Raw genomic sequence first — 13919 nt, forward strand, 5'->3', positions numbered from 1 at the left:
AACCATTCTTTGTGACTGCCTGTGCAAGATCATGGTCATTACTTACATGATCCATGGGCTGTTTTTTTAAGACTATCCTTTAGTTGTTTTTTGTCATGTTTTCTTTTTCTTTTCCAGGAATATCTCATTTTATTACAGACTTTTTTTAAAAAATTGAACTATCTTTGATTTACAATGTTGTGTTAGTTTCCGGTGTACAGCAAAGTGATTCAATTATATGTATTTAATTATATGTAATGTTTTCTTTACTGAATATGTCATATGGCAAGTTGCTCTAGGCCAGTGCTGGCCACTCACCTATTCTGTCTTTCATAAGACTTGCGTTATTCAGGTTCTGAGTAGTTGTGCAGTGGAGGGTGCAGAGAGAGCCCTGGTTGTTTCACAGAGTAGACATGGTAAGATGGTGTCAGAGGAGATCCTGCCTGGGCCTGGTGAGTGACAGCTGGGGGAGGACATGACATCATGGCTGTTTTCATATCAAACCAGGAGCCTGCCCAGTGACCAGTAGCACCACTGCTTGCACCTCATTTCTTCCTTTTCCCCAATACTAGACACTTTGCTGACGGTATTTCATACGTGACTTCCAGCTCCTGACTGCCTTCACCTTTGTGGCTTCCATGGGTCACCTGTTCCTCTGTACTGCTCCCTCTGCAGTGTTCTCCCCCATTGACCTGCACATGTATCATGAGGTGTGCACATATCCTTAAATATTCCTTGAATGCCAGCTACTCGATTCCATTGGGATTTTACTGGGGCAGGGCACGACCAGCCTGCCCCACAGCTGAAGGTTGTTTTCAGAGGAATGAGTTGGAAGCCTTGCCTCTGCTCTGTGTGGTGCAACCCATCCTTGTGTCCTTTGTCTGGTGAGGTCTCCCCTATTTGTGATCTTCAGAGGCCTGCCCACTGCTGCCAAGCAGCCACTACCTCAGCTTGCCCCCAGCTTCCTTGGTTTTAGAACAAACCCATGGCTCATTCTTTGTTGTGTCTGACACACCTTTGTAATGGGGCTTCACTTTCCCACCAAAGTAAACATGCATTTCCTCAGTGTTTCTCTGCTTTCAGGTTGTTGCCATGGAACAGAAGATGAGGAGACCCCTTCTGAGCAGAGTATATCTGTAGAAGGAGAGTCACAGGTTAGGGCTTCTAAGGCAGGTCCATCCACCCAGAAGACCCACCCCTGTGAGATGTGTGTCCCCATCTTAAAAGATATTTTGCAGCAAGCTGAGCACCAAACAGTATACCCTTTGCAGAAACCAGACTTGGGTGGCACATATGTGAGATGCTTCTGTTTCATTGCAAACCTTCGCCAGCAACAGAGGCATGACAGTGGAGAGAAGCCCTGGAAAAGAGATGTGGACAGGGCCTCGCTTGTGAGGAGCTGCAACTTCTTTGTACCAAGGAAGCCTTTCACCTGTGTGGAGGTTGGGGAGGACTTCCCAGCCACCTTGGGCCTTCTCCAGCACCAGGCCACACCCAACAGTGAGGAACTACAGAGTGGCAGCAAGAGTGGACAGGCCTTTCACAGTGAAAAAAGTCATTACAAGTGGGGCGAATGTGAAAAAGTTGCCAGCCACAACCACACACTTGTTCAAGATAAAAGTGTCCGCTCTAAAGAAGGGCTTTATGAGTGTAACAAATGTAGGAAAGCCTTCAACTGCAACTACAGACTTGTTCAGCACCAGCAAATTCACACTGGACAAAGGCCATATGAGTGTGGTGAATGTGGGAAATTCTTTAGCCATATCTCTGGCCGTGTTAAACACCAGAGAATTCACAGTGGTACAAAGCCTTATGGATGCAGAGAACGTGGAAAATTATTTACCCGCAACTTTAGTCTTACAAAACACCAGAAAATTCACACTGGAGAAAGGACTTATGAATGCAGTGAATATGGAAAAGTCTTCAGTCACAAATCCAAACTCATTCACCACCAGAGACAGCACACTGGAGGAATGCGTTTTGAGTGTGGTGAGTGTGGGAAATTCTTTAGCTCCAAATCCAACCTCATCGAACACCAGAGAGTTCACACTAAAGAAAGACCTTATGAGTGCAGCGAATGTGGGAAGTCCTTTAGACAAAGTTCTAGCCTTTTCCGACACCAGAAAGTTCACACTGGAGAAAGACCTTATGAGTGCAGTGAATGTGGGAAAGCCTTTAGACAAACTTTTAATCTCATTCGACATGGTAGAGTTCACACTGGAGAAACGCCTTATGAGTGTAGCGAATGTGGGAAATCTTTTAGCTGCAAATCTGAACTCATTCAACACCAGAGAATTCACAGTGGAGAAAGGCCTTATGTGTGCAGTGAATGTGGGAAGCCCTTTAGACAGTTCTCTAACCTCATTCGACACCGGAGTGTTCATACTGGAGAAAGACCATACGAGTGCAGTGTTTGTGGAAAATCCTTTAGTCGCAAATTTATCCTCATTCAACATCAGAGAGTTCACACTGGAGAAAGACCTTACGAGTGCACTGAATGTGGAAAATCTTTTACCCGCAAATCTGACCTCATTCAACACCAGAGAATTCATACTGGCACAAGACCTTACGAGTGCAGTGAATGTGGGAAATCCTTTAGACAACGCTCTGGGCTTATTCAACACCGGAGAATTCATTCTGGAGAAAAGCCTTATGAATGTGGGGAATGTGGGAAATCCTTTAGCCAAAGTGCTAGCCTCATTCAACATCAGAGAGTTCACACTGGGGAAAAACCATATGAGTGTAATGAGTGTGGGAAATCCTTTAGCCAAAGTTCTAGCCTCATTCAACACCAGAGAGGGCACACTGGTGAGAGGCCTCATGAGTGTAGTGAATGTGGGAAACTCTTTACCCACAAATCTGACCTCATTCAACACCAGAGAGTTCACACGGGAGAAAGACCTTATGAATGTAGTGAATGTGCGAAATCCTTTAGCCGCAAATCTAACCTCCTCAGACACTGGAGAGTTCATGCTGGAGAAAAGCCTTAAATGTGCAGGGAATGTTTTATTTCCTCACTTAGTATAGCAACACTGGAGGAGACTGTGTGAGAGCCATTTACCTGAATTTAAACCTCTTTTATTCAGACATACACCACGCAAGATTGCTCATAAGTTTCAGTTACATCTAAGGCTTTAAGGAGATGCATTATACTTTGTAACCTGTCCAGAGCTGCTGCTAGATTTATGTCACTGCCACTTTCTGTGGCTGAAGCCATTTCACCCCTGTACATCAGGCACCACTCCAACAGGCTCAGGAAAGCTGAACTCTGTGTTCTCCCATCTGCTTGAGGAAATTATGAAGAGCCCAAACCCTTAGCAGGATCCTCATTCCTTTCTCTCTGATTTTAGGGAATGGACCTGGCCCAGGTTGGGTCCAAAGGACCTATCCTCAGCTTGCTAAGAAGGACTGCCTTTTTCAGGGATATTATTGTTCTCACATCATACTTGTGATGAATTTTTCCAGGTTCTAATTTACCAACCTGGAAACTGCTTGCTGCACGTTGCTCCGGTTTGTGATCTTTTGTAAAGGCTTCTTCTTGCACTTTTCATTTTGGCGGTTCTTTTCTCTCTTCCATGGGGGTTTGGAAGCAAAATTGTGATCTGTTAGCATGTAGAGGTGAACAGATAAATTTGCATTGCTTCTCAAGGCCTTGAAAGAAAGACTGCAGGTCTATGTGGTCCTAATTGGTGGACTGGTGCCAGGATTTTCGGAGAGGTCGGAAGTCACCCTGAAGAGGAGGCCTTTGTTGTGAGAACCCCCAGTGCTTCTGTGACCAACATGAATTTTATTCCCTTGTTCACATAATTCCCAGCACCATTGAGGGGACCTCATCCCCAGGTCCTATAAAGGAGCCATGTGCCACGATATACAAATTTTCAGTGACATTTTCAGTGTCCTTTATTGTTAGACTACAAGGGTCAGGTAGAACCGTAATTTGTGTTACTGAACCAAACTCGGGTCCACTTGCCCATGTGCAGCACAGCCAATCTACTGATGCCAGGTTGTGATGAAGTGAAGTACAGCATTTACTGTAGGGCATCAAGCAAGAAGAATGGGCAGCTAATGTTCTGAACTCCCCAATGGTTTTCAAGGAAGGGTTATTAAAGGCAACATTTGGTTTGAGTGTTGCAGCTCGTGGACTTTCTTCTGATTTCTTAGTATTGAGGTAACAGGGTGATGTTTTAGTTATCTTAATCATCAGCCTGCTAGTTCCAACCAGTCTGGGGTCTATGTGCTTGTGGACAGCATGTAGTTACCATCTTCCACCTGGGTGGGGTCTTGGTTTCTGCCGAACAGCACAAAGATATGTGTCAGGTTGTTGTTATGTGTATCACTTGAGGAGGAACAAGGACTCTGATTTATTGCTGAACTATTGTTTAAGCTGTCATTACTTTTCTTCCTTGACTGCTTTTCCTTTGTTTCTGTATTCCCTCACTTCCCTAATTAGGAACTGCTTGAGTTTGCTCTTTGGAACTCAGGGAAGACCTTGGAGACTAAAACCTCTTTCTAGTAACAAACAAGGGACACATGGAGGGGCTTTTGTACCCAGGAGGGCCCGCAGGGTCCTGCTTTTATTTGATACTCCTCAATCCTGAGGGGAACAGGGTCAGGACAAGAAAAGGACTACAGTTTTGTGTAGAGATGTTAATCATAAATTTACCAGGGGGACTTGGTTTTCGGGGGGGTTGGTTTTGTTGGTGCAGAAACACTGGATTAATAGGGAGTTGAGGAGTCTGCAGTAAATTAGATGGAATGTACCTCTTCTAAAAGGTCGTCCACAGATGCTCCAGTGACTGTTCCTGTGTGATCAGTGTGTACAGAAAGTCTCAGGATCTCCATACCTGTATTTCCTGTAGCTGAGGTTTGTGGATTCCTATAGCCTTTCTGGGCTGTTCCCTCAAGGGCATTGCTCTAGTAGTGGGAAAACAAGGATAGAGAGAAGGGCAGTCCTGTAGTCCACGGATGTGTCTTTTGTGACCCAGTGAGCAGTTCTGTTGATTCAAGTAGCAGCAGCCTTCATTGTTCGCCCATATTGGCTGCCACCGAGGCAAGGCTGTACTTCCCAGGGCACAAGGAGAGAGACGGTAGAGACCATACAGGGTCGCCAGCCTAATTTTCCAAGAGAAGTGGGACATCTACGCTTTTATTTGGAACCACTTTTTAAAGCTTTCCTAAGATTTAGCAAGCGTTAAAGTAACCCTTGAACAACATGGGTTTGTATAGTTGATGTGCAACAAAGTGCACTTACCTAATGGGTACAATTTGATAAGCTTTGACATACATGTAAAGCTGTGAGACCATCACAATCATGAAAGTAAATTTATCTATCACATATTTACCTCATACCCTTTTGGAATCTCATTCCCTACTCAGCCCTACAGACAATCATTGATTCATTGATTTACTTTCCTTTACAATAGGTGAGTTTGTATTTTCTATAATTTTAAATAGGCATCATAAGATGTACACTCTTTTTTTAAAACTGATTTACTTCATGCTGCACAATTATTTTTAAATTCAACAGTGATGCTTATATTAGTAGTTAATTCTATTGCTGAGTAGTCTTCTGTTCTATGGATAACGTCTTTGTTTATCCATTCATCTGTTTATGGACATTGGATTATTTCCAGGTTTGGGGTATTATAAATAAAGCTGCTTTAAATATTTGCATTCAGTTCTTTATATGGATATATGTTTTATTTCCCATGTGTAAATAACTCACACTGTTGCAGTGTAGGTAGATATTTAACATTTTAAGATATGCAAACAGTGATCTAAGGTGGTTGTTCCCTTTTGTCTTCCCATCAACAGTGTATGAGAGTTGCAGTTCCTCTACAAGGTAGCCAACACTTGATACAGTCAATGTTTTAAAAGGTGGTGTTTAGAAGGAAAACTGACAGGACCTTGGAAATGAATCATGAGTGTGGCAGTGAGGGCCAGGGATGCATTTGAGATGACATCAGTGGCAGTGTCTGGGGTGTCCCGCTGGTGGTGGTACCATCCATACTAAACACTCATGGGTGGGAAGCGAGTTGCCAGAAGGCCTTTGTGGGGAGGAACTTGAGGTCTGAGAAGGACTCTCCTTTTTTTTTTTTTTCTTTTTGCGGTATGTGGGCCTCTCACTGTTGTGGCCTCTCCCGTTGCGGAGCACAGGCTCCGGATGCGCAGGCCCAGCGGCCATGGCTCACGGGCCCAGCTGCTCCGCGGCATATGGGATCCTCCCAGACCGGGGCACGAACCCGTATCCCCTGCATCGGCAGGCGGACTCTCAACCACTGCGCCACCAGGGAGGCCCCTAGGACTCTCCTTTTTTAAAGGAGAGTCTGGGGAGCACATGACACCTGGGGATGGATTCCACAATGCAGGCGAATTAAACTGCTGGAAGAAGGGGCCAGAGGGGATGTGTGAGATGGTAAAAGAATTGTATGAGTTAAACGACTACCTAGAAGGGGACAAACATGGCTTTAGACAGAGAAACATCATCTACAAATCCACAGAGGGTACACCCTGGAGTTCATTGTCACTCTTAAATGTTCTTCCAATTATGTAATATGTTCAGTGACTCTCTTCTCCTGTCTCAGCCTCTATTTAAAAAAAATTTTATTTATTTATTTATTTATTTGGGTGTGCTGGGTCTTAGTTGTAGCAGGAGGGCTCCTTAATTGTGGCATGCATGTGGGATCTAGTTCTCTGACCAGGGATCAAACCTTGGGCCCCCAGCATTGGGAACTCGGAGTCTTATCCACTGCATCACCAGGGAAGTCCCCCCCTGTCCCAGTCTCTGATGTGCTAGTTTTCTTCAACACCTAAGACATGACCTCTTAGATATCACCTGATTCTCAAATCCATGAACTCCCCCACTCCACCCCATTTATCAATCTGAATCGGGTTCTCCTGATCTTCTCTGCTTGGTTCTCTTGGTCAACACGTCCAGTAAACTCCTGTCAGCTCCTAGCCCCATTTTAGTTCCATTTTCCTCACTAGGAGAAACACCAGTTCTCCAGTTCTTCTCTGCCTGCCATGAGGCAGTTTTATGGAGCTGTAAGAGATCAGTGACCTGCGCAGATTTTGGACAGTAAAATTTCATATGCCCAAACCTCTGTTTTCTAAGCTGTTGACTCAGTTTAAATTGTGCCAAAATCTATAGTGTTTTACTAAACCTTGGCAAAACCCTCCCTCACTGCTTCGTAGAAAAGCCTCCCAAAGAGGGAGGAGGTTATTCTCACAGTTGAAGAGTAATGCCATGTCCCTACTGGTCTTTCCAGAAATGCCCCTTCAATTTTGCCCTGTCTTATTTTTGCCTAAATTCTCTTCCCTCTTCATCTACAGTTATATCTCATGGATTTTATTGTATTAATATGGTTTATGAGACCCAATTATTAGTATAGTTTATTTTTTTAATTTTTATTAATAAATTTATTTATTTATTTTTGGGTGTGTTGGGTCTTCGTTTCTGTGTGAGGGCTTTCTCTAGTTGCGCTGAGCAGGGGCTACTCTTCATCGCGGTGCGCAGGCCTCTCACTGTCGCGGCCTCTCTTGTTGCGGAGCACAGGCTCCAGACGCGCAGGCTCAGTAGTTGTGGCTCACGGGCCTAGTTGCTCCGCGACATGTGGGATCTTCCCAGACCAGGGCTCGAACCCGCGTCCCCTGCATTGGCAGGCAGATTCTCAACCACTGCGCCACCAGGAAAGCCCAGTATAGTTTATTTTTATTTATTATTATTATTATTTTTTTTTTTTTTTTTTGCGGTACACGCGCCTCTCACTGTTGTGGCCTCTCCCATTGCAGAGCACAGGCTCCGGATGCACAGGCTCAGCGGCCATGGCTCATGGGCCCAGCCGCTCCGCGGCATGTGGGATCTTCCCTGACCGGGGCACAAACCCGTGTCCCCTGCATTGGCAGGCGGACTCTCAACCACTGCGCCACCAGGGAAGCCCTATTTATTTATTTTTAATTGAAGTATGCTTGATTTACAATATTAGTTTCAGGTGTACAGCATAGTGATTCAGTATTTTTATAGGTTATTCCATTTAAAGTTGTTAGAAAATATGACTATATTCTCTGTTACCCTATATAACCTTGTAGCTTATTTATTTTGAGCATAGTAGTTTGTTCCTCTTAATCCCCTACCCCTATCTTGCTCCTCCCCCTTCCCTTTCCCCACTGGTATCCACTAGTCTGTTTTCTATATCCTTGAGTCTGTTTCTGTTTTGTTATATACATTTCTTTGTTTTATTTTTTAGATTCCACATATTAGTGATACATAGAGTATTTGTCTTTTTTCACTAAGTATAGTACTCTCTAGGTCCATTCACCTTGCTACAAATGGCAGAATTTCACTCTTTTTATAGCTGAGTAATATTCCATTGTATATATGTATCACATCTTCTTTATCCATTCATCTGTTAATGGACATTAGGTTGCTGCCATGTCTTGGCTCTTGTAAATAATGTTGCAATGAATATTGGAGTGTGTATATCTTTTCAAATTACTGTTTTGGATGTTTTTTTCTCCTCTCCTCCTCCCTCCTCCCTCTTCCCTCCTTCCTCTTCCTTCCTTTCTTTCTTCCCTCCTTCCTTCCTTCCTTTCCTCTTCTTTTTTTTTTTTTGCAGTATGTGGGCCTCTCACTGTTGCGGCCTCTCCAGTTGTGGAGCACAGGCTCCGGACGCACAGGCTCAGCGGCCATGGCTCACGGTCCCAGCTGCTCCATGGCATGTAGGATCTTCCCGGACCGGGGCACGAACCCGTGTCCCCTTGCATCGGCAGGCGGACTCTCAACCACTGCGCCACCAGGGAAGCCCTTCGTCTTCTTTTGAGAAAATTTTTGAAGAAGAAAAGCTGGTCCTGGGTCCTGGTCGTCCCTCTAAACTAAGACCAGATTTCTAAAGTTTGGTTTTGGTTACAGTCATTGCCCAGTTTGTCATCTCTTGTACTCTCAGTACTGTCTCCCAGTACTCTGCACTCCCATGTAATACAAAGTATCTTGGAAGAAAAGTCCCCAGGCAGGGCTGTGCTTAGCCTGATGTCAAGTGCTGAATGGGGATGGAAGGAAATGGCAGGATTTTAGTGCATATTTCTGCAGGTGTTCTTCAGCCCTGAACCCACCTCAGGGATGCATCAGGCACCTGATCATCGACACTTGTTTGTGTCTGTCTATTCCTCTGTCTTGGAGCCCTCTTCATCCCCATCACTGCTTGATTCAGGCTTCTGTGAGTAGCGCCATTGATGTGGTGACTCAGGAAAATGTACTCTTCACAAGGCAGGTGATATTCTGGGCCAGTCATCCTCCAGATCTCATTAAAATGTCTGAATTGTTCGTACATTTAGTTCTTTCTCTCTACTGGGGATTCGTATTTGCACCTCATTCATCATAACTAGTTTTCTCTAATATGGTTTCTTTTTTTTAAAAAAGCTTATATTTTATTCAATGTTTGTCATAAGTTTTTTGCCTTGTTTTCTAATGTACTCATTTTATTTATTTATTTTTGGCCATGTTGGGTCTTCGTTGCTGCGGGTGGGCTTTCTCTAGTTGCGGCAACCGGGGGCTACTCTTCGTTGCGGTGAGCGGGCTTCTCATTGCTGTGGCTTCTCTTGTTGCAGAGCATGGGCTCTAGGCGTGCAGGCTTCAATAGTTGTGGCTCGCAGGCTCTAGAGCACAGGCTCAGTAGTTGTGGCGCACAGGCTTAGTTGCTCTGCAGCATGTATGATCTTCCCAGACCAGGGCTCGAATCTGTGTCCCCTGCATTGTCAGACAGATTCTTAACCACTGCGCCACCAAGGAAGCCCTAAGTTTCTTATTAGTTTAGGTTTGTGTAAATCTGCACTCTCTACATGTGTATGATTCTTTTAACTATGAAGCTTTTAGAAAATATTGCTTGAATGAAGGTAGACACATAATATCTATGGATCCCCCTCTTTCATGCCACTTACTAACGACGTTCCTCTGAGTTATGACATCTCCCAGGGAATTAAGTGTTGGAGAAACCCCTGTGAGTTATCCCAAATCGGAACAGAGCCAAGTGAATGGCTTCCACTCTCCTAATTGTCCGGCTTCCATGCCTTCTGCTTCCCTCTCTGTGATAACCCTGGGCACTTCAAGGATTCTTGGAAAAGTCGCTCTCCCACGTTCTCCCAATTGCTTCTTTGGGTATTGTCACATGAGTTGTACTTGTTTTTAATGACAGTTAATTGGGGCAAAAATTGTTTAAAAGTTATCCTCACTACCCCATCCAGCCACTGTCATACATTTGCAGATGACTTGAAAATGAGTGGCCTGGTGGGAAAGGGGATTAGGGAATAATAAAACTATAGCTCAAGGCTTGAGTTCCTCATCCAAATCACAAGACAGACTCGACTTGTCACCATGGGCTCACCCTTGTGGTGTCAGACAGAGATGGGTATCTTTTCCTTTTGTACCAAGATATGAGTTAAACAGAAATTTAAGGAATAGATAAGATAGGGGACGATTACTCTGTTACTGGTTTTGGAAGTGAGACCCTAAAAAACTTTATACATAAAGTGAGGGGCTGTTTCCTGTTAGATGCAGAGTGTGCTGTATCCACCCCATCCCACCTTGTACAAACCCAGTTCCTTCTACAAGCTGCTAGAGATTCTCCTTGATACCATCCATCTTTTTTTTTTCCATAGAAAGTAGAAAAATAATTTATTCCAAAAGAGGGCAGAAATAAGAAATTCATCCTGAAAATATACTTTGGTATAATTCTGGTGGGACACGTTTTCCCTCTGAACGTGTTCCCCTACTGACTGCCCCACTGGAGTCTTGTTGTCATGTAACAGTTTTTAAACACTTCACTGATTCTCATGTTGTGAGCAGGCAGGAGCCATCTTCACATCCACAGGTTCCAAGGAGAGAGTAACGTTATTTCTCAGAAGAACAGCACTTTCTATCCCTTAAGAGTACATTAACATTTTATAGGGACTTCCCTGATGGCACAGTGGTTAAGAATCCGTCTGCCAGTGCAGGGGACACGGGTTCGATCCCTGGCCTGGGAAGATCCCACATGCCGTGGATCAGCCAAGCCCATGTGCCACAACTACTGAAGCCTGCGCGCCTAGAGCCCATGCTCCACAACAGGAGAAGCCACTGCAGTGAGAAGCCTGTGCATCATAAAAAAGTGGAGCCCCTTCTCGCTGCACTAGAGAAAGCCTGTGCGCAGCAATGAAGACCCAATGCAGCCAAAAAAATGAATAAATAAAAAAGAAAGTAGGGGCTTCCCTGGTGGTGCAGTGGTTGAGAGTCTGCCTGCCGATGCAGGGGACACAGGTTCGTGCCCCGGTCCGGGAAGATCCCACATGCCGCGGAGTGGCTGGGCCCGTGAGTCTTGGCCACTGAGCCTGTGCGTCCGGAGCCTGTGCTCTGCAACGGGAGAGGCCACAACAGTGAGAGGCCCGCGTACTGCAAAAAAAAAAAAAAAAAAAAAAAGTAATGGTAAAATAAAATTAAAAAAAACATTTTATAGAGGCAACACAGTTTAGATTAAATAGGCACATCATCAAAGTTGCAAAAGTGACAAGAAAAAATGCTGCATTATAGAATAATATATTCAAATGTGGTGTGAACGTTTAAGGCAGCTGATGGCCAAAGTGGGCAAGTCAAGGAGGGTGGTCTGGGTATGGAGGTGATTTTGCATCTAGAGGAGGTCTCTTTGTGACAAGAGATAGCAGCAAACTGAACAGGTTACCAACATGGTGATGATAACTCCCTGGCTGGGATCCTTAGGGATAACCCAGGGCATCAGGAAGCCGACCAAGCCGCAGAACACGCTCGTCATGATGAGAGGCACGGTGAGGCCGGCGTAAGCCATGATTGCTGTGAGAGGTACCAGCCCCTGCCCCACGGCCTCACTGTGGTCCCACCCAGAAGTGTCAACCTGATACCATCCATCTTGAAGTTTTTATTCTCTTCCTTTTTCTTCCCTCCTTCCTTCCTTATTCTATTCTCATGTTCACAAAAAAGAATATTTACATACCTACTTCTCAAACTGTTTTAACTAATTAAATGAAACCTATCAAAACTATGAATGATCACACTTCTTAGGAGCAGATTTTACATAGTCAAATGGGGAAACTATTTATGCTTAGAAACATGGGAAGCATGTAATGAGTGTGAGTGGTTCTTTCATTTTGGACTCTGGCTGAGAATCAATGTGGAAAACAGGTTTGTAATGAAAATTTCCTTCAGTTAGTAACGTGAGAAAAGGTTTTAGGCACAATCCGTATTCTCCTCCTTTAGATTGTGGGGTATCAGGGGGAAGAGTTTAGTACTTTTTCTTAACTCTTCACAGTAGGCAGAACCATTAAAATAGTTCTAGATTGAAATCCAAATGGAGTAAGCTGTTTGTTAACTAATTATCATCCCTGACGTCCTCTGAATCTAAGAAGAGTTTTAGGATATAAGCTCATGATTCTAGAAGGAAGGTGCGGGAGGGTTCTAGTCACATGCATTCAGATCCCCAGTGCATAGCCCTGCCATCTCTTCCGCACAGTAATAGAACCTCAGATGTCCTGATGGGAGGGGGAATGCCAGGCTTATAGCCCAACATGGACTGAGATTCAGAGAGTAACACCCCATCATGGAGCACAGCAGTGCCTGGCCGCCTGGCCGTTCCTGTAACTACTCTTTCTGAAAATATTTTCTTTGTGAATCCACTGCATTCATGCACTGCTCCTGTCAACTCTCTTGATGTCAGGGCTCATAGACTAAGCTTACCGGCTTAGAAAACTAAACCTTTATTTGAATTCTATTTTGATGATTCTGTTTGGAAGTCCATCTCGTTACAATTTTTTTAGAAAATGAACTTCCATTCAATTCCTGACCTGCAGCTATGTCTGCCCTTAATTGTCATTGTTGAAGACGTATCCTACTGTCCCATCTGTCTCAGAATCTGGATTTTCTTGAATCTAGATTTTAGTTTCTCTTCTTTTTTTAAAGATCTTTTTGATGTGGACCATTTTTAAAGTCTTTATTGAATTTGTTACAATACTGCTTCTGTTTTATGTTTCATTTTTTTAGCCACGAAGCATGTGGGATCTCAGCTCCCCGACCAGGGATCGAACCCACACCCCCCTGAGTTGGAAGGCGAAGTCCTTTTTTTTTTTTTTTTGGCTGTGTTGGGTCTTAGTTGCGGCCTGTGGGATCTTCGTTGAGGCGTGCCGGATCTTTCGTTGCTGTGCACGGGCTTCTCTCTAGTTGTGGCATGTGGGTTTTTCTCTTCTCCAGTTGTGGCGCGCAGGCTCCAGGGCGCATGGGCTCTATAGTCGTGGCGCGCGGGTTCCAGAGTGCGTGGGCTTTGTAGTTTGTGGCACGCGGGCTCTGGTTGAGGCGCGTGAGCTCAGTAGTTGTGGAGTGTGGGCTTAGTTGCCCTGCAGCATGTGGGATCTTAGTTTCCCGACCAGGGATTGAACCCACGTCCCCTGAATTGGAAGGCGGGTTCTTTACCACTGAACTGCCAGGGAAGTCCCAGTTTCTCTCTTTATAACTCCTCCCTCCCCTCCATTCTTTCTGATGAATTGCTTCTCTTATACCTTGAAGAAACTATAATATTTTGTAAGCTTTTTGTAAGCTTTCCATATTCAAAAGTCACATGTGTAACTCTAGCAGCCTCTTATTTCCAGAATTGTGCCACTTCCTTTTCTTTTATCTGCAATTTCTGACATGATTCTTTCTCTCCCTCCCTCCTCTCCACTCTTTCCATTTAGTGACTCTCTCTTGCTTTGCACTGTATATTTGCTCGCTGTCTCCCTGATCCATGGTCACATCTGGTCACAGATAAGTTTTTCAGTGTGTGTATTGGCCCTGTGTTAAACTTCCACAAAAGAGAACATGGGAGAATGATATGCCATCTAGATTGTTTTCCAAGACTTGGAATCTTTATGTGGATTTATTCCTGGCAAATGATGAGAAAGTGTTCCTCACT

General features: G+C 44.4%; 1 protein-coding gene across 5 annotated transcripts in view; it reads left to right on the forward strand.

The window, feature by feature from the left end:
- Positions 1-13919, forward strand: part of LOC309794606 (zinc finger protein 154-like) — a 43446-nt gene that overhangs the window by 19130 nt on the left and 10397 nt on the right. For 4 of the 5 annotated variants that reach the window (XM_082606301.1, XM_082606302.1, XM_082606304.1 and 1 more), the window contains one exon: positions 1063-5952. The exons of the other annotated variant lie outside the window; for it this stretch is intronic. In XM_082606301.1, the coding sequence (XP_082462427.1) occupies positions 1063-2969 (1907 nt within the window). In that variant the 3' untranslated portion in view covers positions 2970-5952. Of the gene's footprint in view, positions 1-1062; positions 5953-13919 lie in introns of those variants that run through there. 5 annotated transcript variants of the gene reach the window in all.

This window comes from Mesoplodon mirus (assembly GCF_964341445.2).
Source record: "Mesoplodon mirus genome assembly, chromosome: 19".
NCBI lineage: Eukaryota > Metazoa > Chordata > Mammalia > Artiodactyla > Ziphiidae > Mesoplodon > Mesoplodon mirus.